The sequence below is a fragment of the Panulirus ornatus genome, chromosome 66 (assembly GCF_036320965.1).
Source record: "Panulirus ornatus isolate Po-2019 chromosome 66, ASM3632096v1, whole genome shotgun sequence".
Taxonomy (NCBI): domain Eukaryota; kingdom Metazoa; phylum Arthropoda; class Malacostraca; order Decapoda; family Palinuridae; genus Panulirus; species Panulirus ornatus.
Window position 1 is genome coordinate 14,346,125 of NC_092289.1, and position 22,653 is coordinate 14,368,777.

Genomic DNA, 22,653 nt, shown 5'->3' on the forward strand with positions numbered 1-22,653 from the left:
CCTCATCCAGAAAGAGATTAAAGAGCCATGTGACGCCACGCGCTCCTGCCTTAGACCAGCCTTTACCTGGACCCAATCCACGTCCTCTCTACCTACTCGCACAAACACCTTACTCTCTCCATAAAAAGAAATATACTTTGAAAATGTCGTAGAACAGCACGAACGCTGGAAGACCAAATCAGTCGGTTCATACCTGAGAGAAGCAGCCTAAAAAGTATGGTGGAGGCTTGAAGACAACGATGGTACAAAGTACAGACAGACCCAAGACCTCGACGGAGTACAAACATGGAACACCCTCGGTTCCTTGCCAGTCTCAAAGCACTCAGGGAGGCTCCAGTCATCCAACAATGTACACAACGAACAATGTTTAGCTGATCTTAGTGAATGTCCTCTGGAAAACCAGAGGTACAACCCGAATGCATACAGACACACCCTCCAGTTGCCGGGGTTTTATAGATAAGGCACCGAAAACACGTTTCAGATACTCACTCATGATTAGAAAAAAAAAAAAAACTTGCCTCACCACACCTTTTCATACTTCAGTCTTTCGTTCTTTTCAAAACATCCCTTCTCCCATCCCACCTTTTCTTCACATCCTTTTTTAGAGAGAGACAGACAGACAGAGATTTCCTCGTGGTGTTCCTGTATCATTATTATCATCATTATCATTTATTGCCTCTGTATAGTGACGTGTTCCTTACCTTGGACGTGTGACATCTGGAGTCTGCCACGTAGTTGTCATTATGTCACATCTCAGCGATGCACCATCATATAACTTCCGGTAAGAAAGATTTTCCTCATAAGTACAACAATCACTCCGCTACATCCTTCACTCAAAGCAAATCATGGTGAACATAAAGATATGAATTATTAATCTGGTAGTGTCTGGAAACTCCGATTTTCAGGCGGCCAGCTGCTGGATAAAGCGGTGTTGGTGTCCCGCTGCACCGCACAGTTACAACCTAGTCTCGAGAAGAGAAAGGTGAGCGCGCTCGGGTCTCCTCATCTTTGCCGTAAATATACTCCATTCTGTCACCTTCCTGCTGAGAAATGAATTGCCTAACTGGTGATGTGTGAATGTGAACTGGCGCTGTCTGTCACGGGAATCATTCGTGCAGGCGTATCCAGCCTGTTGCAAGTATTGATCTGCAGTGTCTGTCCTTCTGAATGCGCATTTTCCAGTGTTTTTGCCATTGGCTGACCCTCCTCTAGGTCAAAAGTGACTAGAACATGCGATATGCAACAGGTGATTCCATTGTCGTATCCTGATTTGGCTTTTTAAAGGTATGCCTATGTAGTTTTAGCCCCTTTAGTCTACAGTCACTATCTTTCTTATGCTGTAATAAGAACCGGATATACTGAGGGTACGTTGTACGTAGCTTTAAGTCATTGTTGAGGAAGATCTTTTGCCTAGTAAGTGTGACGAAATTATTGTCTTTAGTATTTTTAGCATATGTGTGACAAGTCATAAATGTTACGTTTCCATAGCCTCATCTTTCTCACGATATATATATATATATATATATATATATATATATATATATATATATATATATATATATATATGTGTGTGTGTGTGTGTGTGTGTGTGTGTGTAATTTGATAAATGCCAGAACTCCTTTCACGATCTCCTACATCTTAAAGGCGGAGCTTCGTACAGTTGGAAATAAAGGGATCTTTTAGGAAGAGAAACTCCTCAACGAGATTGTACCGCTTTTCGTCCACTGACTTCGGTACAACCTCCGCGAAAGTAACTTTCCACTCGTGTATGACCTCATGCAAGCAATGTCCAGGAACATCTCTTATATGTGTGCGTGATTTGCGATAACTGTTTGTGCTTTACGAGGAGGTAGTTTTACACCCATGTTGCCCTCTTTGCTTTGTATATATGTGCCATGTCTTTATTCCTATATGTGTATACACACACACACACACACACACACACACACCAGCCTGAACCAGGTGCCCATTTCTCGATTAGTCCCAAAAGGAGGATGAAAACTTGGGTGTAGACAGATTGCCGCACCCAGGATCCATACAAATACAGGCCCAACCCAGGGAAACGCCTGTGCGGATTCAAGGTCAGTAATGCCAACCAATGCACCATGGAGGCCCACATGTGCGTGTGTGTGTGCACACATACACCCACCCCTCCCACACACACGCATATATGTATATATATATATATATATATATATATATATATATATATATATATATATATATATATATATATATATTCCTTTCATACTATTCGCCATTTCCCGCGTTAGCGAGGTAGCGTTAAGAACAAAGGACTGGGCCTTTGAGGGAATATCCTCACATGGCCCCCTTCTCTGTCCGTCTTTTGGAAAATTAAAAAAAAAAAAAGAGAGGGGAGGATTTCCGGCCACCCGCTCCCTCCCCATTTAGTCGCCTTCTACGACACGCAGGGAATACGTGGGAAGTATTCTTTCTCCCCTAACCCCAGGGATAATATATATATATATATATATATATATATATATATATATATATATATATATATATATATGAAGGTGAAGTCGCACTTCAGTGGGAGTTCATACACTAACAAGTAATTTTTTATACCTGTAGCACATGTCTCGTGGAGACAACCCACCTCATCAGGTACCCGCACCTAACAAAGTTATTTAAATCCCAACATCACACTTGAGTCCCGCCGTCCAACACCAATCTGTGTAGACCAAGCAATGTCCGCTTTGTCCGGCCACAACTGTCGTAAGGGAGAGTGATTAAGGGGGCTCACACGGCGGCGGTTGACCTGGGTAGCTGAGTGTGTCTTGAACAACTCTTTGTATTCGTGTTTTGTCAATTCTTTCGTAACGATTTGGTTAATGCTGGGATGGGCTTTAAAATTGCCTGGGGGACAAATTCAAGTTCTTACTATTAGCAATCAAGACAGATTTAATGACGTTGCGTGTGGCATAATCAGCAGAGGGGTATAAAATAACGGGATTTTCAAGATCTATGGGATGATCATTTTCGTTGACAATGTTTAGTGATCGCACTTTTGTGGTCATCCCTGCGTACTGCATGACGGTGCCAATAACACCTCTCCGTTACAGTTTTACCTGTCTGGCGTACATAAACATTTACATGCCTGGCATCTGACGGCGTAAACGCTCCCAATTGTTGCATGATTTGGCCTACTATTTATTAAGGTCTTACTGATGGTGTTATTGTGCTGGAAAGCAGCATTACAAGCATTGTTTTATAGAACATATTTTAGCTAAGTTGGTAGAATAGGGCGACAATAAACTTTTAAACTTATCCTTATTTGTCACATTCTTGTTACAAGAAGCATTAAATGTCTTCTTAGCTTTCCAGTGAGCTTTGTTCACAAACCAATTGGGATAATATAACTGCCTAAAGATACGTCTTATATGACTACATTCATCTACCAGGCCTATGGGATCACATATCCCTAGTGCTCTTAAAAACATAGATATAATTACAGACATTTTCATAGAAGCATCATGTACTGAGAAATAACGAATATATCTCTCACAGTGGGTAGGCTTCCAGTAGATTCTATAAGACAAATGATCAGATTCTTTATTCATCAACACATCAAGAAAGGTCAGTTTGCCTTCTTTTTTCCATTCAATCTTGTTGATGGTAGGGTGGATGTTATTTGATTCCTATAAGAAAAACATCACAATCTTGGGAGGATGGCCACAAGGACTACACATCATCCACGTATCTAAACCAGACTTTCGGATGATTATTGATTGAAATTAGAATTTCAGACTCAAGATATTTCATAAATGAATGGCTAAGAATAGAACTAAAAGGGTTTTCCATGGCAAGACCAAATTTCTGTCTATAATGATTACCTTCATCTTGGAAAACATCATTAGAAACTCAAAGCTCAACTAAGTCAATTAAAATTTTATGGATAGGGGTAAGTCAACACTGAGATTGGGCAGTTTTCTCCTTAGGTTTGTGGTAGTTTAATTAATGGGAACTTTAGTGAAAAGGAAATTCACATCAAAACTAATGAGTTTATGAGCAGGCAAATTAATGTTTTTAACTTTGTTTACAAAATCTAAGCTATTGACATGCGATGCTGAGATGTTTTGCTAACCATTTAGATCACTCGTAACTAGGGGAAATTAACAGATGATGTAATTGGTCTAAGCAAAGCTTATTGGAAAACTGGGGTATACCATGAAAAAGTCTGTGGGACCTGGCTGTGGATTGTGAGCTGTTGTTTTGGTGCATTACACATGACAGCTAGACGCTGAATGTGAGCGGATGTCGCTTTTTTTTGGGGGGGGGGGTTGTTTTCCTGGCGCTACCTCGCTAACGCAGGAAGGGGGTGGCGATGTTGTTTCCTGAAGGGCGGGGTGGCGCTGTGAATGGATGAAGGCAAGCAAGTACGTGTATATATGCATATGACTGTGTATATATATGTTATGTATATGTACGTGCGTGTATGATGCGGGAATCTGTGATCATATATATATATATATATATATATATATATATATATATATATATATATATATATATATATATATATATATATATGCTGCATTAAATTGGGCTTGAGAGAATATGGCTTCGGACGTATTTGAGTGAAAGGCAGAAAGATAAACACGGCAGCAAATTGGTCATTATTACAGACAAGGATGACGGCGAATGATAACAACAGTGGACGTAGTTTTCCGCTGTGATGCACGACGTAATGAGCAAGAAATAGCAGGCTGATCATGGAGCGTCATGTGTGAAAGTAAGGTAGTGTGGACAGACATGCTGGGTGCGACGGGGGAGAAGTAGTGGGTGGCGCTTCAATGGCAGTTACCCGGCTTTAGGAGACCGCACCCACCCGCCAACCCCACCGGGAGGCAGGCAGGCAGGCCAGGACCGACCACCCGAGCTCGGAAAGTAAAAGTGAACGCTGCCAGCTGTGTGATGTTGTGTGAGTGTGTCCTGTTTCAAGAGGAGGATGGAAGTCGCGAGGGCCTTTTTATTGAAGCCAGGACGTTAAAACTTAAGTATTTCGACTCTGTAGACATTCGAGTCTTTGAAGATCCATCCTTTCTTGTTATGTTAGGCGTTGTTGGATACTCGAGCAATCACGACCAGACCTTAGGTTATAATGTGTGTAACATCCCGTGAATCCTTCGAGTCCTGAGAAGGATGAACAAGGTGTGTGTGTGTGTGTGATCTTCAACCGACCATGACCGCAACTCTCTCTTGTCCCTGCACTTTGTCCCGCCAGCAGATGCTACTACGCTGTTGCCAGCTACGTTCGACCCACTTTCCCTCTCGTGCTTTTTAAGGCCCGAGTGATCACGCTAGTGCGACCACTGGCTTCCAGAAATATCCTGTAAAATTGTCGGGGGGGAAAAAAAAAACATGTAGACTGTCGCATCTGTTTTTTCCCGTTAAGGAAAGTTATTTCCCCGTGGCTTATGTTGGGACCACGGAGACAATACCGTATTTGATTACCCTCAGTTAACATCGGGAAATCACTCCATCATAGAGGTCATTTTATTGAATTAGTATAACTTAGATATCGCTAGTTACATACGCTAGATATCGCAAATTATATAAACTCCAATTCGCAAATTATATACACTAGATATCGCAAATCATATACACTAGATATCGCAAATTATATGCCCTAGATATTGCAAATTATATGCACTAGATATCGCAAATTATATGCACTAGATATCGCAAATTATATAAACTAGATATTGTAAATTATATGTAAAGAACCTATCTTTTTTTTATCGTGTGATGCATCAGTATTTTAGGTTAATGATATCATATTAGACTTTAACAACAAATGTCATCGTAGTTCATGAACTAAAAACCTTTGATCAAGTTACGTCATCTCATTTCATGATGCAGCAGCCTATCATTAACTCATGCACATGTTAGTTCGTTATACTAGTCTTATAACGAACAGCTTAATGATTAACCTATGAATGATCCCACAAATTATTATAACAAGTCCGGCATATCCTAGTTCATACACTAGTGACTAATCTTCGATGATTCTAATCACTGATTAACCTGTAGAATATAGATAAGCTCAGTAGGCGAGTGACGTGTGATAACCCAGTTGGTAAATCGAATGTTTTGAAATCGACTTGGGTCATCCGAATACATATGCCACATCTGACTCATGGTGTTGTAGGCCGTGAACCACCACCTCCGGATTAACCTCTTAACATCCGGGTTGCATAAGGTCGTGGCCACTTTTTTGTATCTTGTGAACAAAAGAAAAATATGAACTAAAACTGACATGGCACTGCGACTGCGCCGAGTCCCAGAAGCAACCCCGGGACGCCTCACAACCAACAACACGAGATGATTCCAAGTTTGTTGTCAGTGGCAAAGTTGTGATTGTTACAAATTTAGACATAATTAAGTAACTAGATAACCTTACTTAAGCTGATTGTGACGACTGTTAGGAGATCTGAAGAAATCTTAAGCTATACACTTCTTAAGAACGAAAAAAAAAACATTTCGTAATGGGGATGGGGGAAGGGACTGGACAGTGCGAGGTACACTGGAGAAATGGAATGTAGTAACCGGTCGTTTCATTAACTCTGGTGGTGGATGAGGTGATACAGGCTTAGGTATGGGTGGATGTCCTTCGGGAGCAGCAAGCCAAACAGGCCCGGCTGTCCGAGCACCTTAAATCCCATAGCAAGAGGTCCCCAGAGAAGCCTTGGCGGCGGCGTTGCTACCCACTCACAGACTGAAAACCTACGTGATAGGGCAGAAGTATGAAGTATAACTACAGATGCATGATGTCAAGGTTCTGCTGGAGTGTGGGAGTTGATATATTTGGTGCCTTACTCATATACCTCCGGCAGACTGAATGAAAGTGCGTACTGAGGTGATTTGATGGTTTAGGAAGACATTTAGCCTAGCTAAGTTGGGAACTGTTCGTATGTACATTAGTGGAATACTACAGCCTTATCTTAGGGTTTTTGACGGTCCATAAGAATGGTACCTGTCGACTTTTTCGATGTCTTTTAGTTTCCTCTCTTTTTATGTTTTTCTTTAGTGCTGCTTCGTATAACATGCACTTTATGGTTTTAAGTCGTTGATACTTCAGCTTGCATGTCCTGGAGGAAAGTTGAGTAGGTAGAGGAGAGTAGGTCAATATGAGAAGGAACACACCTTTCACCAGTTGTCATTTTTGCCTCTCCTGAAGGTGCCGGGTAATATGTTCAGACTAGCTACGGTTGCTCTACCTTGTGTGGTTCTTTTACTTGTATATTGTTCTCTGAAGCTTTTTGATGTTAGGTCATAGGCTTCAGATATTACAACTCTTCAGCAGCTGTGTTGCTAAGTTTTATTTTCCACACTGGTGAACATCTACGTGTGTGATGGAAGGCATAGGCAAGGATTGCGGACGGAATGTTTTTAAAAACGCTTGTTGAGGAGGGATTTTTTATGAAAAGAAACATCGTTTTGTTTTGTGAGCTTTATCATGCCATTAGTACACTACACATAAAGCACTAGATCATGTACCTCGACGCGGGGGGTGTGTTATGATAATCGGTTCAAGGTAAAAGGGCAGGTGAAGTCAGTGGTGTGGGGAGAGAGACGGGTGGAGGTCGTGAGGGAGTGGCTAGACGTAGTGGTATGAGGTCGTGTAGGAGTAGGAGGAGGTGGTGGTATGTGTGGCGCTGAGGAGACGTTTAAGGATGTACTTACACTTCACAACAGGTTTACATCATTCATGCTTCAATGCTGAACTTATAGGACGATTGTTTTTATCCGTCGGATCATCCAACACTTCGTACAATTTCCCTCTTTTAAACACTTTCTCGTAACTCTACGTCTCGCTGTTTGACAACTACCCTAAACATTTTCCAGTCCATTTGATGGTTCGTGTTAGTGACGGCGTCCTACACAGGCTTTACTTCTGTTGCTTTTTTGGCTACGCATATCTGTGTTTTAGGTACTTTCTTATCCATGTCCCCTGAGATGTGTCTCTAATGCTTGTATATCTTGCTGTAGCCGCTGCACACCGGCACTGTTGTCTTCACCGCTGCTTCCAGCCTTCTCTGGTTGATTTCCTGGCTTGCCGTGCGTGCCCGGTAGGCTACCTCTGTTACTTGCCATGAGTAAGCGCTCAGAGGGCGTCTGCCAGTATCCCCTGTCAGGAGGGTGAAGCTTACCACACAGGTTCGCGTTGCTCTTCAGTGTTGGTTGCCCAGGATTCCTGACGCCGCCTTCGTCTTAAGTTCATTTATGACGTGCTGGAGGAACGTTTGTTTTCTGAATGACTGTGTTTTTATATAATGGTTCTCATCCTCTACCTGTTCCTGACTACGTGATCTGAGCGCCCTTAGGAAGAAGAATCCAATCAGAATGTCCCGACTTAAACCTTCTCTCGTCATGGTTGAAGATAGTCAGGTCCGCTTTGCTCCTGGGGTTTCTGTACACTTTAAACTTCAAGTTGCTGTCTTGTTTCATCAGCGGAAATGTCTAGAAATGGGAGTGAACAGTCCTGTTCCTCCTGCATGATTTAGACCCACTTTTTATGTATCGTTTGGTGGGCAATGACTAGAATATCGTCGACGTAATGCAGGCAAGGTATTGTTTTACCCCCCCCCCCCCTTACCATGCCCCTACCCTGCCGCCTTTCCCATCCCTTAAACCCCTGCCTCACCTCACCTCACCTCCTCCCCTTCGTATGAATATTTGAACTGGTGTTTTGGTGTGGTTTGATACTGGCTTGTGTTTAAAGATCACACACACACACAAACACACACACACACACACACACACACACACACACACACACACACACACACACATATATATATATATATATATATATATATATATATATATATATATATATATATATATATATATATACATGTAATGGTGTTATGTAGGTTGACGGTCTTATTGACCCGGGCAGTTGATAGCCGTAATGGAGCCTGGGAGGCCAACCACCCAGCCTCGACATAGCCCTTTGGGATTGAACTATCAATTTTGAAAAAATAACTTCAAATGAAAAAAAGACATTTTCTAACATCATGGTTATTTCCCAGTGCGTTCTACAGCTGTTGGGTCATGATGTCTATGACTGTGCAAGCGGGCAGGCAGCTGGGTGTCTGGGGAGTGTGGTGTTTGAGACTGGTTGGCGTCGTGCGTGGGAAACATGACCTTGTTCGTGTTCCCTGGTGGAGGAAGGTGCCTCTTTTTAATGTAAGGTGAGATGCCGCGGGCAACTGAGCACCCCATCAAGGCCATCTCATTAATGGTTTATATTCATGTGTTATACTTGATTGCCGTCTCTGCGTCAGCGTGGTAGCGCCAGGAAACAGACAAAGAAGGACCCATCCATACTCATATACTTATATATATACATACATCCACACACATGTACATACATATCCCTGTCAACATATATGTACATACATATACATATATGAACATGTACATATTCATACTCATTCGCCTTCATCCATTCTCGATGCCGCCCCTCCCCACAGGAAACAGCATCGCCACCCCCTGCGTCAGCGAGGTAGCGCCAGGAAACAGACGAAAAAGGCCATATCGGCTCACACTCAGCCTCTAGCTGTCATGTGTAATGCACCGAAACCACAGCTCCCTATCCGCATCCAGGCCCCACAGACATTTCCATAATTTACCCCAGACGTTTCACCTTCCCTGGTTCAGTCCATTGACAGCACGTCGACCCCAGTATACCACATCGTTCCAATTCACTCTATTCCGTGCATGCATTTCACCCTCCTGCATGTTCAGGCTCCGATCGCTCAAAATTATTTTCACTCCATCCTTCCACCTCCAGTTTGGTCTCCCGCTTCTCTTTTTTCCCTCCACCTCTGACACGTATATCGTCTTTTTCAACCTTTCCTCACTCATTCTCTCTGTATGTCCAAACCATTTCAACACACCCTCTTCTGCTCTCTCAACCACACTCTTTTTATTGCCACACATTTCTCTTACCCTGTCATTACTTACTCGATCAAACCACCTCACATCACATATTGTCTTCAAACACTTCATATCCAGCACATACACCCTCCTCTACACAGCGCTATCTAAATCCCATGCTTTGCAACCATATATTATTGTTGGAACCAGTACTCCTTCACGCATTCCCATTGTTGTTCTTCGAGATTACATTCTTCATTTCTACACATTCTTCATCGTTCCCAGAACCTTTGCCTCCTCACCCACCCTATGACTCACTTTAGCTTCCATGGTTCCGTTCGCTGCCTAGTCCACTCCCAGTATACCTGGAAAGTTGTTGGAAGGGTATTGATTGAGAGGGTGAAGGCATGTACAGAGCATCAGACTGGGGAAGAGCAGTGTGGTTTCAGAAGTGGTAGAGAATGTGTGGATCAGATGTATGCTTTAAAGAATTTATGTGAGAAATACTTAGAAAAATTGATAGTTTTGTATGTAGCATTTATGGATCTGGAGAAGGCATATGATAGGGTTGATAGAGATGCTCTGTGGAAGGTCTCAAGAATATATAGTGAGGGAGGTAAGCTACGTCGTTCCGTGATCTGAGTCACATAACACTGATAGTAGTGACTTACAAGTCAAAAACTAAATAAGTTTTCAGTATTCATTATAAACAGATTTAACATTAAGTCAGTGTAGCTTTGTCTTTTGACGGATCCTTATATACCAAGACCACTCGTGGTTTTCTTTAGATTTATAGAAATTATTCATCTCTGGCGGAGTTAGAATAATAAAATCAGCAATTCTGTCATCTTCATTTTTTCTATTTAGTTCTGACAATGGATACGCCACTCACATTTCCTATGCTGTATCTCCCTCTTCCCCCAGTGTCCCAGAGAATCTCCTAATAGAACTATATTTTCTCTGTTTTACTCATTCATAAAATTCTTGTAAAGCATCATAGAACTCTCCCTATTCAACAGCCGGTCTACTTTGCTTTGGAGTGTATACCTTTAATAAGGCCCATTCCATAGACCTTAAAATCGCAGATGTGTTCATTATTCGTTCACTTCTGCAGTTTACATTATCAGTTCTTTCAATGGTTTGTGGTGTCGACGTGACACCAAACCCATGCTGACCAGAATCAGTGGTTGTTTTATGTCTTCAAGTAATGTTCTTTCTAGTTCATTCTCTCTTGAGAAAGTCCCAGCAAGTCTTAAGTTCCTTTCTTTCACAATTGCTATCACTTATTTCCTTTTCCTTTTGAATGTTGACTCAGAGACTGTGGCTATTCTAATGGTATTTTTGTTTTAGGAACTTAAATCCACGTCCAATTCCACTCCAAGTCATCTGGATTTATCCTTCTGTTCCAAAGGTCGGTTGTGTTGGCTGTGCGTGATGTATACACCAGTGGCTCGCAAGGCCCATTTTCTCGGGATTACTAATCACTACCTTCTGGTTGTCTATTGTCTCCATATGGTTACAGGACTCCCTTCATGGATTCGAATGCAATGAGGAGGGGTTGATCGAAAAAAGAAATGATAGGGGAAGAGAGAGGTGTGGCAGTAAGAGATGTGAGTTTGAGAGCGCTGAAGAATGTGAGTTGAAATAGTCTGGACGTATGGAAAGGATGGGTGAGGAAGGGGTGGATAATTGGGTATATATACATGTTAGAAGTGGATGAAAGGAGGAAAATGGGGAAATGAAGGAGATGGGATGGAAGGATGGAGTGAAAGATGCATCGCAAGCTCTGTGCCTTGACAGGCAGGAGGGTGCGAGGCAAGCAAAGGGATGAAGGGAATTGAAATGATGTCGTTTACAGGGGGACGACTTGCTATCAATGGGCTGAACTAGGGCATATGAAGCGGTCGAACCTGGTTGTGGATACGTGCATTACACATGGCAGCTAGAGAGTGGATGTGAACGAATGAGATCATTTCTTCATCTGTTCCTGGCACTAAGTAGCTTACGTGGAAAATGACACACACACACACACACACACACACACACACTGGCACTAAGTAGCTTACGTGGAAAATGACACACACACACACACCTCAGCCTTAGCCACACATCCATTTATCGACCAACCCCGAGGGGAGGATGAACACTTGGGTTGGGTGGGGGCCAACTGCCTCGCCCAGGATTCGAAATCATGCGGACCTGACCCTGGGCGGGCCCGTGTTGACTCAGGGTTAACATTGCCAATCACCACACCACAGAGGCCCATGTGTGTGTGTTTGTGTGTCTTTATCTGTGTTTAGTGTCCATGCATTGAGTGTGTGTCCAAATGTGCCTGTTTATGTGCATACAGGTACATTTCCCACACTGTCTTGGTAATTTTGCACGCCTGTAGATTTTTTTTTTCGTGTCTCGGTGATCTGTGAGTGTCTTGGTGTTGTCTGTCCATTTTTCACACCAACCCAGAACTTTATACCATTATTTCCAGGGAGACGATGACCAGCAATGTTGCAAGACAATGAATTCCAACCCGGTCTGGAACCGTCACTGTGTATATTTGCGCATATCTCTTGTGCGTTGCTCATTATTTGCCCAACTTCGGACTCTCAAACGAGTTGAATTGTTGTGGAGTGTCCTCTTTTATTCTCATATTTACTGAGACACTTACAGAGATAAGCCATGAAACGCCATGAATTCTTCATTGCGGCCCTTTGACAAAAAAAAGAAAAAAGAATCGAAGATTTCCCTTCCCCTTTACTGAAAAGACAGTAGTGAATAACAGGAGTGTGGTGGTTGGGTAAGGGTCACCTTCAGAATGCGTTCCCTCGCTCTTCCTTCACTTCGCTGACCTCGAGGCAGACTAGAAACAGGATGTACAGACCCCCATCTCATGCCTTCCTCCACGAGCGGGCCCTCCACCTCACCTCCCCTAATGACACTAACCAGCGCTGCATTATCCACTTGACGCAGTCAAAACCCACGTAATGCAAGGGGAGGAATTTTATTACAAAATCAGGCCCCTTTAATCGTTCGTGAAGCTGAGACCGGAGGTATGATTAATCTGACAGACGAAGGAGTGTACGTATGTCGATCATTTGTGATCTTCGTCCCTAAGGCATCTGTCAGTCAGCCAGGGTGTAGCTGGATGGTCTCTGCTCGCTGGATGGTCCTCCTCTTCAGCCGGGCGGTGTGGCACAGCCTTGGCTTGGTGTGGCCGATGTTCCCACGCAGAACTGGTCAGGTTGTGGCCTATATTACACCATTGACTCTGAGAGCTATAGAAAAGAAAAAGATGATACAGTGGAGGGGATCGTGTTCATATTAGAGAATGAACTTCAATATTTGAAATGGGCACCGAAGGTTCATGTTCATAGCACGTATGGAAATACAGAAGGTTCACAGACAGTGAAACACGAGCACACAGTCACACGTGTGGACACGTGCAAAAAGACAGACATATACACAATTCACAAGAGACATGATAGATAAATGTGTAAGAATACTAACACATGTATGGAGCCCCAACGAGGAGAGTACTCCCTCACCAGGATGTACAAACTGCTGATTTCAATCACGTAGTTACCAGACACTAGAGTATGTTACTGTGGGAACATCTGGGTCACACACACACACACACACACACACACACACACACACACACACACACTTATGTATTACCATAACAATTCATCACTTGATGCTCAACTTATTATTATCACTCAGTGCAAAATATATAAATCATAGAATTTACACTGTAAGACATCCTAACTCTCTACCTATGTAGATGTACCTCACTCAGGTGCTCGTCCAAAGCGTGGCGATATCGAGCTCCACCTTGATGTGAAGGTTTCATATGATTAGTTTATCTTGTTACAGTCATGAATGACCTCCCATTGGTGTAATATCTGTACTACCTCAACTGTGTGAATTCAGCTGAATGGTTGCGTGACTTTAGTAAACGGTTCATTATTATCATTAATATCATCATTATCATTAGTAGTAGTAGTAGTATTACTATTATCATTTGTATTTCTTATTATTATTATCATTGTTATCATTACTACTACTACTACAAATACTACTGTTGTTATTACAACACACACATACACACACGCGCGCGCGCGAGCCTTTTTTTTATTTTCTTTATTAATGTAGTAAACTATTGTGAAAGGGACCAGACAAGGTATATTTTTTCCCCATCGAAAGGTCATCAGGCAAACCATCCCTGCTGGTGGGATATTTCTGCTCCATGTTCCACTGAACGTACACACACACACACACACACGCAGGCCCTCTGGCTCTGTCGTGTAACTGAAGCAGTGGTTTGTGTCTTCCACTGGAACAAGTCCAATTTGGCAGAGACTGAGACTCTTACCTAAAGGGCATCTTTGAATTGAATGTCATATAGTGTCACCCTCAGCCAGCACACTCCACGTGGAAGATAATGGATGATGAAAGAGCGAGGTCTGATGGGGAAGGTGTTGTGTTGGCCTGGCCGGCGGAGTGGCAGAGCAGGTGTGACGGACGATCACACAGATGGCGGGTGATGAAAAAGCCAAATGTGTGGCGTCGTGGGAGCTGACACAAAAGGGACTGTTACCCAGACACACCTGTTATATAGCGTCGCACCGGCTAACACAGCAGGGACTGTGTCCCCACTATATCTGGTCTGTGGCGTCGCAGCAGCTAACATAGCAGGGACTATGTCTCCACTATATCTGTTCTGTAGAGTCGCAGCAGCTAACACAGCAGGGACTATGTCCCCTCCACATCCGGACTGTGGCGTCATGGTGACTGACACAGCGTGGACTATGACCCCCCACTACATCTGGCCTGTAGCCTTACGTCAACTGACAAGGATAGACTGACTCTTCTACATCCCTTCTATGGCCCCTTGCCAGCTTACAAAATAGGAACCGTGCCCCCCCCCCCCCCCCCTCCTACTGTACCTGGCCTCACAACTACCTCATGTTATGTGAGGAAGGTTGAACGTGTGTAGAACAACAGTGTACTAGAGACAAGTGTTAATAAGCTGGTAATGATTGAGAGAGCTGAACAGGGTGTGCTGAAATGGTTTGGACATATAGAGAGGATGAGTGAAGAAAGATTAAGAAAACATACGCGCCAGGAGTAAGTAAGAAGGATAGATGATTTTGATATTCAGTAATAAGGTTATCTGCAGGAAAATAAAGTCTAAGCTGTGGAAACAGGAAAGCAACGCAGAAGGCACTTCACCCACCTCTCCCTCCGGCTCAACTGCCGGTTCGAGAAAGATGTGAAAACAGTGCCATGCAATACAGTGTTAAGATACTGCCGTGGAAATCTTATAGGAAGATATTGACTGGGGAAAATTTCCCTCTCTATCAGTTTGACGACAGATGTTCTACGGCTGAAATCTGGAAAGAGATAATAGATAAATGGTTATAATCTTACTGATGACAGATATCATATGAAGTATTTGTTTAGTCTGGATTTGAAAGTGTTTATTGTTTTTGCATTTATTCATTCAAGAATTAGTTGAAGCCAAAACTTTTGCCCATGTTGACATCACATCTTCCATGTATCTTGAGACCATTTATTTTGGGTCTCTGAATCTTCGTTTAAGATAAGGAAATTTTCGCATGATATTTTCTCGAAATCATCTGGGATTTTGAACACTTCCATCAGGTCACTTCAGAGTCTGCACTTTCTATTCAGGATGATTTTAAAGCCTTCGAGTCTTTCCTCCAAAAGGCTTTCTACTGAGTGAAGGAATTAGCTTGGTTGCTGTTCTCTGAATTCACTAAAGTTTCTCTTTATCCTTACCAGGCTTGGTGACCAGAACTGAATGGGGAACTGTAAATGAGGTTTGACCATGGCATTATAAAGGATGTCATCTCTTTAACAGTTTACTTTTCTAGTCCTGAAATCTAACATCTTGGCTTTACTGTATATATTGGCAATGTTTGCCATAGTTCACGTCAATTAATCCAAAGTCATTTTCTTCTTTAACTTCATATAGAAGTTTAATAGGCATTTTGTACTCATGTTGTGTACTCAACAGTACATTCATATTTCATCAAACTTTTTGCTTGCTTTGTAAACTTTTTATTTGTACCATCATTACAACACGTTTTGAAAACCATTTTTCCTGCGTTCTATATAATCATTCAACCTATGTATACAATCTTGACAGATGTATAATCATTTAACCGTAATATATAACCTTGACAGATGTATGATCAGTCAACCTATGTATACAACCTTGACATGTATAATCATTCAGCCTATGTATACAACCTTGACAGATGTATAATCATTCAACCTATGTATACAACCTTGACAGATGTATAATCATTCAACCTATGTATACAACCTTGACAGATGTATAATCATTCAACCTGTGTATACAACCTTGACAGATGTATAATCATTCAACCTATGTATACAACCTTGACAGATGATACGTGAACGGGCAGCGATGTTGGTCCTCTGGATGTTAATGGGGCTGTTCCAAGCTGGGGCGACCCAGCAAGCACACGCTATCACCAAGTGTTCAGACGGCTCGGGCAGCTGTGGCTCCGGCGTCGCCCAGAGCCAGAGCGTGGACGCCAACGGAGTGACGACAGGAGAGTGTGCGTACACCGACCCCCGGGGCCAGACCATCAAGGTGAGGCGGAGGAGGCGAGGTGAGGGGTGGACACGGTCTCTCTCTCTCTCTCTCTCTCTCTCTCTCTCTCTCTCTCTCTCTCTCTCTCTCTCTCTCTCTCTCTCTCCGCCGTCCGCCTTTCTCTCCAGTCTGTTTGTCACTCGCTTCGTTCTCATAGAAACCCCTCCTTATATTTTCCCAAAGACCATCCCTCAACACACCCTTCACCCTCCTTACCTATTGTCACAGCTCCCATTTTGTTTTGAATGACCTTTACTGTGTTGCTTACCTTCCTTTGAAGCGAGATGTTTTGATATATATATATATATATATATATATATATATATATATCCCCATGAGTCCACGGGGAAAATGAAACACGATAAGTTCCCAGGTGCACTTTCGTGTAATAATCACATCATCAGGGGAGACACAAGAGAGAAATATGTCCGTTGATATACACGGAAGAGACGTAGCTAGTAGGACCACTGAAAACACTTGCAATAGGTAATATTTGTAAGGGGGGTTGGCGATTCGTTGTTTCCGACACGTACGTCATACGTCATTTCCATTCCACCGTTGGTGTCGTCAGGTCCTGTACCGTGAAGAGCCCGGTGGGCGGGTTGAGGCGAGGGCCAACTCCCCATCGGTCACGAACGCCGTCGAGGAACTGAGGAGGTGCAGGCAGGCGGCCAGTGTCGTCTCGGAGAACGTGCAGCAGAATGTGTTGCAGACCCAGGAACAGGTCAGTGTATACAGTGTACCACCGCCAGGAAAATGGTTTTCGTTTTTTTTTTTTCCATGAATTTTCCTTTATTTCTCCCATGAATTCTCCTTTTTCCCATGATTTTTCTCCCTTGAATTTTCCTTTTTCCCATGATTTTTCCTTTATTTCTCCCATGAATTTTCCTTTATTTCTCCCATGAATTTTCCTTTATTTCTCCCATGAATTTTCCTTTATTTCTCCCATGAATTTTCCTTTATTTCTCCCATGAATTTTCCTTTATTTCTCCCATGAATTTTCCTTTATTTCTCCCATGAATTTTCCTTTATTTCTCCCATGAATTTTCCTTTATTTCTCCCATGAATTTTCCTTTTCCCCATGAATTTTCCTTTTCCCCATGAATCCTCATTGTTTCCCTTCAATTTTCCTTTTTCTCCATGAATTTTAATTTTTCCCATGAATTTTCCTTTTTTCCCCAATGAATTTTCCTTTTTCCCCTCATGAACTTTCCCTTTTTCTATACAAAGGCGTCACGTAGACATCGGGCCAATGACATCTTTGAAAGGTGTTGGTCAATGGTTAGCATAAGCGCTTGTCTGGCACTGGCCAGTGATGTTAAACGTGTTCTGTTTTCCATGTAAGATTCATGAACCACTTACCAACCTCCTCCTTCTTCCCTGCCACGACCAGATCTTGAGGGAGCAGCAGCAACTCCAGCAGGAGATCTTACGACAGCAACAGGAGCTCTTCGATGGCAACTTCCCGTTCAGTTTCCCAAATCCCATTCCCGTGTACAATTTCGGCCACGGGAGATTTGGATAACTGCACATCTCGAACGGGATTCGTCGCTTGGCTTCCTGTAATTCTGGAATTTAATGCTGGATTACAATGTATATTTCCCCTCCTCCTCCCTCTCCTAACACACTTATACTACCCACCTTTTTACTTGTTAGGTTGCCTTCTTCGTTCGTGTTGACTGTGCTTTATCCAGACTCGAATCTCCAGCAGTGCGTATGTCAGGAATCTAACTCGGGCCCTCTCTCTCTCTCTCTCTCTCTCTCTCTCTCTCTCTCTCAGATGACTTCCCTGATCGAGTGTCTTTTCCCTTCCCTCGCCAACCCAGAGCATCGACAATGAAGCTTTTTCTTTTCTCTTTCTTCAAATGACCCGAAGTGATGAAGCTTCAGTCCTCAAACAGCTGGTTAGCGGCTGTTGGCCAGAGTGTAGTTGGTGAAGGGGTACATCAGAACGACACTGAGGATAGTGGTTGTGTTAGGAAAATATATATATATATTATCTGCCAATACTAAAGTTGTTTGTTATCTAAGGGAATTCTTTGTGTATCTTTAAAGCATGAAAACATTTTGTGCTCATGTTTTGCATTATGTCAAGATTAATAGTTTTTTTTGTGGTTATCGTATTGTTTTCAGATGTCAAATATATGAAGGACATCATAAACTGAGATTGAATGTCCATCATTTTATTTCATCCTATACACGTTATTTACCTCCTGCTTAGGTTTATGCATAGGAAAAGGTGACAAGTTACATAACCTGATAGGAGACGGTGGAGGAGCAGATGGATAGTCATAGGGGACTATGCCAGAGTGGCCAGGAAGAGATTGATATATAGATATGGATGAGGGGATGATCAGAAAAGAGGCCCTCAATATCCGATTTTCTTCGGTGCAGAGAATCTCCAGGATTCCATTTGGTTCTTGCAATCTATAATCGACATCACACACCTATGCTACAGACCAACCTCCTTCACCTGGAACCACTCACTCTCCTCTCTTCCTACTCGCACACATACCCTACAATCTTGGCAGACTGAGTGGCTCCGCACGTCGTACATTATCGATTAAGAGAGACTACAACACAACTCATATCTTGAGTCGTCCTTATAACCTCACGATGGGCTCAGGTAAGTGGGTTGTCGCTGATATACTCTAGGTATGATAGACATTTAGTGGAACGCAACTAGATTTCAAAATATCGGATGGTATGGTACTCAATTTCTTTACTTCTCTGCCAGACCAAACGATCTTGTAATGCATTGTGTTCTCGTCACATACGCTATCAAGACATGAATTGCATTGATTTTTTTATTAGAATAGTGATAACGACTGAATTGATTAAATGATAAATCAAACATGAATATATGGTGATGGTTGGTTAAGTTAAACAGCGTAAGGTTAGGTCTTTAGCATATGCAGAGCTGCTAGTTAGGAGCCCTCGATAGACTTACAAATACAAGCCCTGGATTAATTCTTTAATTATAGAATACATACACTTTTAGGATATACACACACACAGCTGGATCACCTGCAGAACGTGAATGTACATTTTATAAAACTATGCGTCGAGACAATTTCTTGTATAGTTTCCCCCAGAAAAATGAGTTCACAAGGCGAATGATCGTTTTCTTAGTTGAATAAGAGTGAAAGAAAATGAGTTTCTTCCATTAGTCTAATGGGGAGACAATAGCAATTTTTTAGTACTGTCGTAGTTGCTGACCCGTTGGAAAACCGTGTTGGCTTAGTTAACCTTAACGTGCAACGTGGTATACGTACCGATACATGCATTTATATTAGAAAAGTTTCTTTTAGATTCTTTCTAGCTGGTTATGAACACACAAATTACATATTAGTTGAAATAGTCATCCTTATCTGTGAATATGCTTTTATGCATTAGGACCCTGTGAAGTTCCGAGATTCGATATGATTTCGAATAAGGAATGTGAATTCGATTTGATCTGAATATTGTTGAATCTACAAACTACTTGTAAATAGCTTCACACAGTCTAACCGCGCAGCGTCACATGGGACAAACAGGAAGGTTTGCTGTTGCTAAATCTTTTTTCTTTAGCAAAGTCACCACAACCACCGCTCGGCACCATAGGTTACAAAGTGTTGTGATGTTGTGGGTGCCTCTGTGTGGGGAAAGTGCACAGCTCTGATCAATAAATGTTCGGGACTTCATTATGGTGGTTGAACCGTGAGCAGGAACGGTTCTGGGATATGTTGAATCGGTTTTCGTAGTAATTCAGGGATGGATGAAGATGTCCAGAGCCCAGACGGGGAAGTGTGAGTTGTGTTTATCTGGGGTGTGTGGTCCCAAATGGGTATATGTCTGGTGGGATGGTGTTTAAGACTGGGTTGGGACCAGAGCGTTTGCCTAGTAATTAGCTTCCTAGCTTTCCAACTTAGGCAGTTATATTATCCCGATTGGTTTATGAGCAAAACTTACTGGTAATTTAGGAAGACATTTTATGGTTCTTGAAACAAAAATATGACCAATAAGGATAAGTCTAAAAGTTTAGTGTTGCTCTATTCTCCAAACTTAGCTAATCTAAGACATGTTCTGAAAAACAGTGCTTGTAATGTTGCTTTCGAGTATAATAACACCATCAGTAAGACCTTAATAAATAGCAAGCCAAATCATGCAACAATTGGGAGTGTTTACGCCGTCAAATGCAAGGCATGTAAAGATATCTATATAGGACATAGAGGAAGAACTGTAACGGAGAGGTGTTATTGGCACCGTCATGCAGTACGCAGGGATGACCACAAAAATACGATCGCTAAACATTGTCATGAAAATGATCATCCCATAGATCTTGAAAATCCCATTATTCTATACCCCTCTGCTGATTATGTCACACGCAACGTTATTGAATCTGTCTTAATTGCTCATACTAAGAACATGACTTTGTCCTCAGACAATTTTAAAGCCCATCTTAGCATTAACCAAATCATTATGAGAGAATTGACAAAACACGAAAACAAAAAATTGTTCAAGACACATCCAACTACCCAGGTCAACCCCCACCACGTGACCCCCCTTAATCACTCTCCCTTACAACGGTTACTGCCAGCCAAAGTGGACAGTGGTTGGTCTGTACAGATTGGTGTTGGACGGCGGGACTCAAGTGTGATGTTGGGATTCAAATAACTTTGTTAAAAAGTGGAACCTGATGACGTGAGTTGTCTCTACGAAACATGTCGTGCCACTTGTATAGAAAATAATGTATTTTCCTTAGAAGTATCAAACATATGTAATTTCAAACATAAACAAGTTAAAAGGCTCTTTAATCACAGCATTTTGCTAGAGTACTTAGTACTGGAAGTGGAATCAATGCCGGAGTTATAACCTCATAATTAGAATTAGATTAGTCTCGCTTTGGAGGTAATAATATCATCAATAGTGACTGAGCTGCTGGGTATGACCACGTTGAATCTATACAGTGGATGCAGCTGTTTAGCTTGTTCTCCTGGGCGACTCTGCCTCACTGTCGTCATGTGTGGAAGACGAGCGGGATGATGTGTGACCACAGGTCGCCCCCTCATAGTTCGGTGGTTTCGGACCCGCACTAAGATGGTCTGCTTGAGACCAATTGTGGCCTTTCCAGAAGGTCGAAGCTTCCTGAATTACGCTCTCAAGGTGGAGCTCAAATATCGGTTGTCCAGTGTTAGCGATCTGAGGCGTAGCACAGTAGCCGGTGGACGGGCGACGACCAGTCAGCTTCCGCGGGAGCGTTAGCACAGAGGCCACTCGGGGCCGCAGAGGACCAATCATAAATCGCGGGGAGCAGCGATCCTCCAATAGGGAGTCGACGCACAGTAGCGCTGCCCAAGTGGCTCCGGGGGAAACAATATGGAGGAGTGGCTACGCCCGGACACTGGCTCGTCTGGTTCTATTTCTTTATTCTGGCTCATGGAGCAGTCTATCGTCGAGGGAGATTAATTGCTTCATTAGCTACGATTTACCTTCATTTCTGGTCGTTCGAAGATACTAACAGGGATCGCAAATGCTTTACATATTCTATGAGAACGTAAGGGTATCATGGAAGAGGCATCCAGCAGTAAGCTCGATCCCCTCAACCACACACACACACACACCGTCCGGGGGTCAGGTGGTGGGTGTTGCAGGAGGCCACGCCAGACCCTCATGTAATACATTTTCCCCTCACGTCGTACACGTTCGAGTGACACTTCAGATGCCGTAACACATCAAGGCATTCTCTCACACCTGAGCTACCTCATGTGTTTGACGAACAACAACTCAAACACTGTCCATATAGCGCCACCTTATGTGTTCCTCCACAACCTCAGACACTCTACAATACGCCTCCCACCATGCCACGTGTATACTATCACCACCCCCAAAACTCTCGACCCCAACCTTTCCCACCACCCCAGAAATCAGTTGTATAAACGACAGCGGTTACAGGGACACTAGAAAGCCTAAGTTGCAGCAGCGGGGAGTCAGTGATTGCTTAAAAAGAACTGCTGAGCGGAATTACATTTTCTTGTCAAGTTAAACTACTTATTTCATTTATTTCATCTACTTTTTTTTCTTCTTTTTTAATCAGACAATCCAGGCCAATCAGG

General features: G+C 42.7%; 1 protein-coding gene across 4 annotated transcripts; it reads left to right on the forward strand.

The window, feature by feature from the left end:
- The first annotated feature begins 839 nt into the window (after nt 1-839).
- LOC139746961 (uncharacterized) lies at nt 840-18,730 on the forward strand. Of its 4 annotated transcripts, none has more exons than XM_071658663.1 (4): nt 840-982; nt 16,349-16,558; nt 17,130-17,282; nt 17,952-18,730. In XM_071658663.1, the coding sequence occupies exons 2-4, from the start codon at nt 16,349-16,351 to the stop codon at nt 18,081-18,083; spliced, it is 495 nt and encodes a 164-aa protein (XP_071514764.1). In that variant the 5' UTR covers nt 840-982; the 3' UTR covers nt 18,084-18,730. The 4 variants fall into 4 exon arrangements, with proteins under 4 accessions (XP_071514764.1, XP_071514765.1, XP_071514766.1 ...); XM_071658664.1 differs by having other exon boundaries at nt 950-1,284; XM_071658665.1 differs by having other exon boundaries at nt 950-1,013.
- The last annotated feature ends 3,923 nt before the right edge of the window (nt 18,731-22,653 follow it).

Bases quoted from the DNA above. Each gene is read 5' to 3' on its own strand.
- LOC139746961 (XM_071658662.1), top strand. The intron at 16,559-17,129 runs GTGAGGCGGAGG...TGGTGTCGTCAG, and splicing joins CCCGGGGCCAGACCATCAAG to GTCCTGTACCGTGAAGAGCC. The intron at 17,283-17,951 runs GTCAGTGTATAC...TGCCACGACCAG, and splicing joins TGTTGCAGACCCAGGAACAG to ATCTTGAGGGAGCAGCAGCA.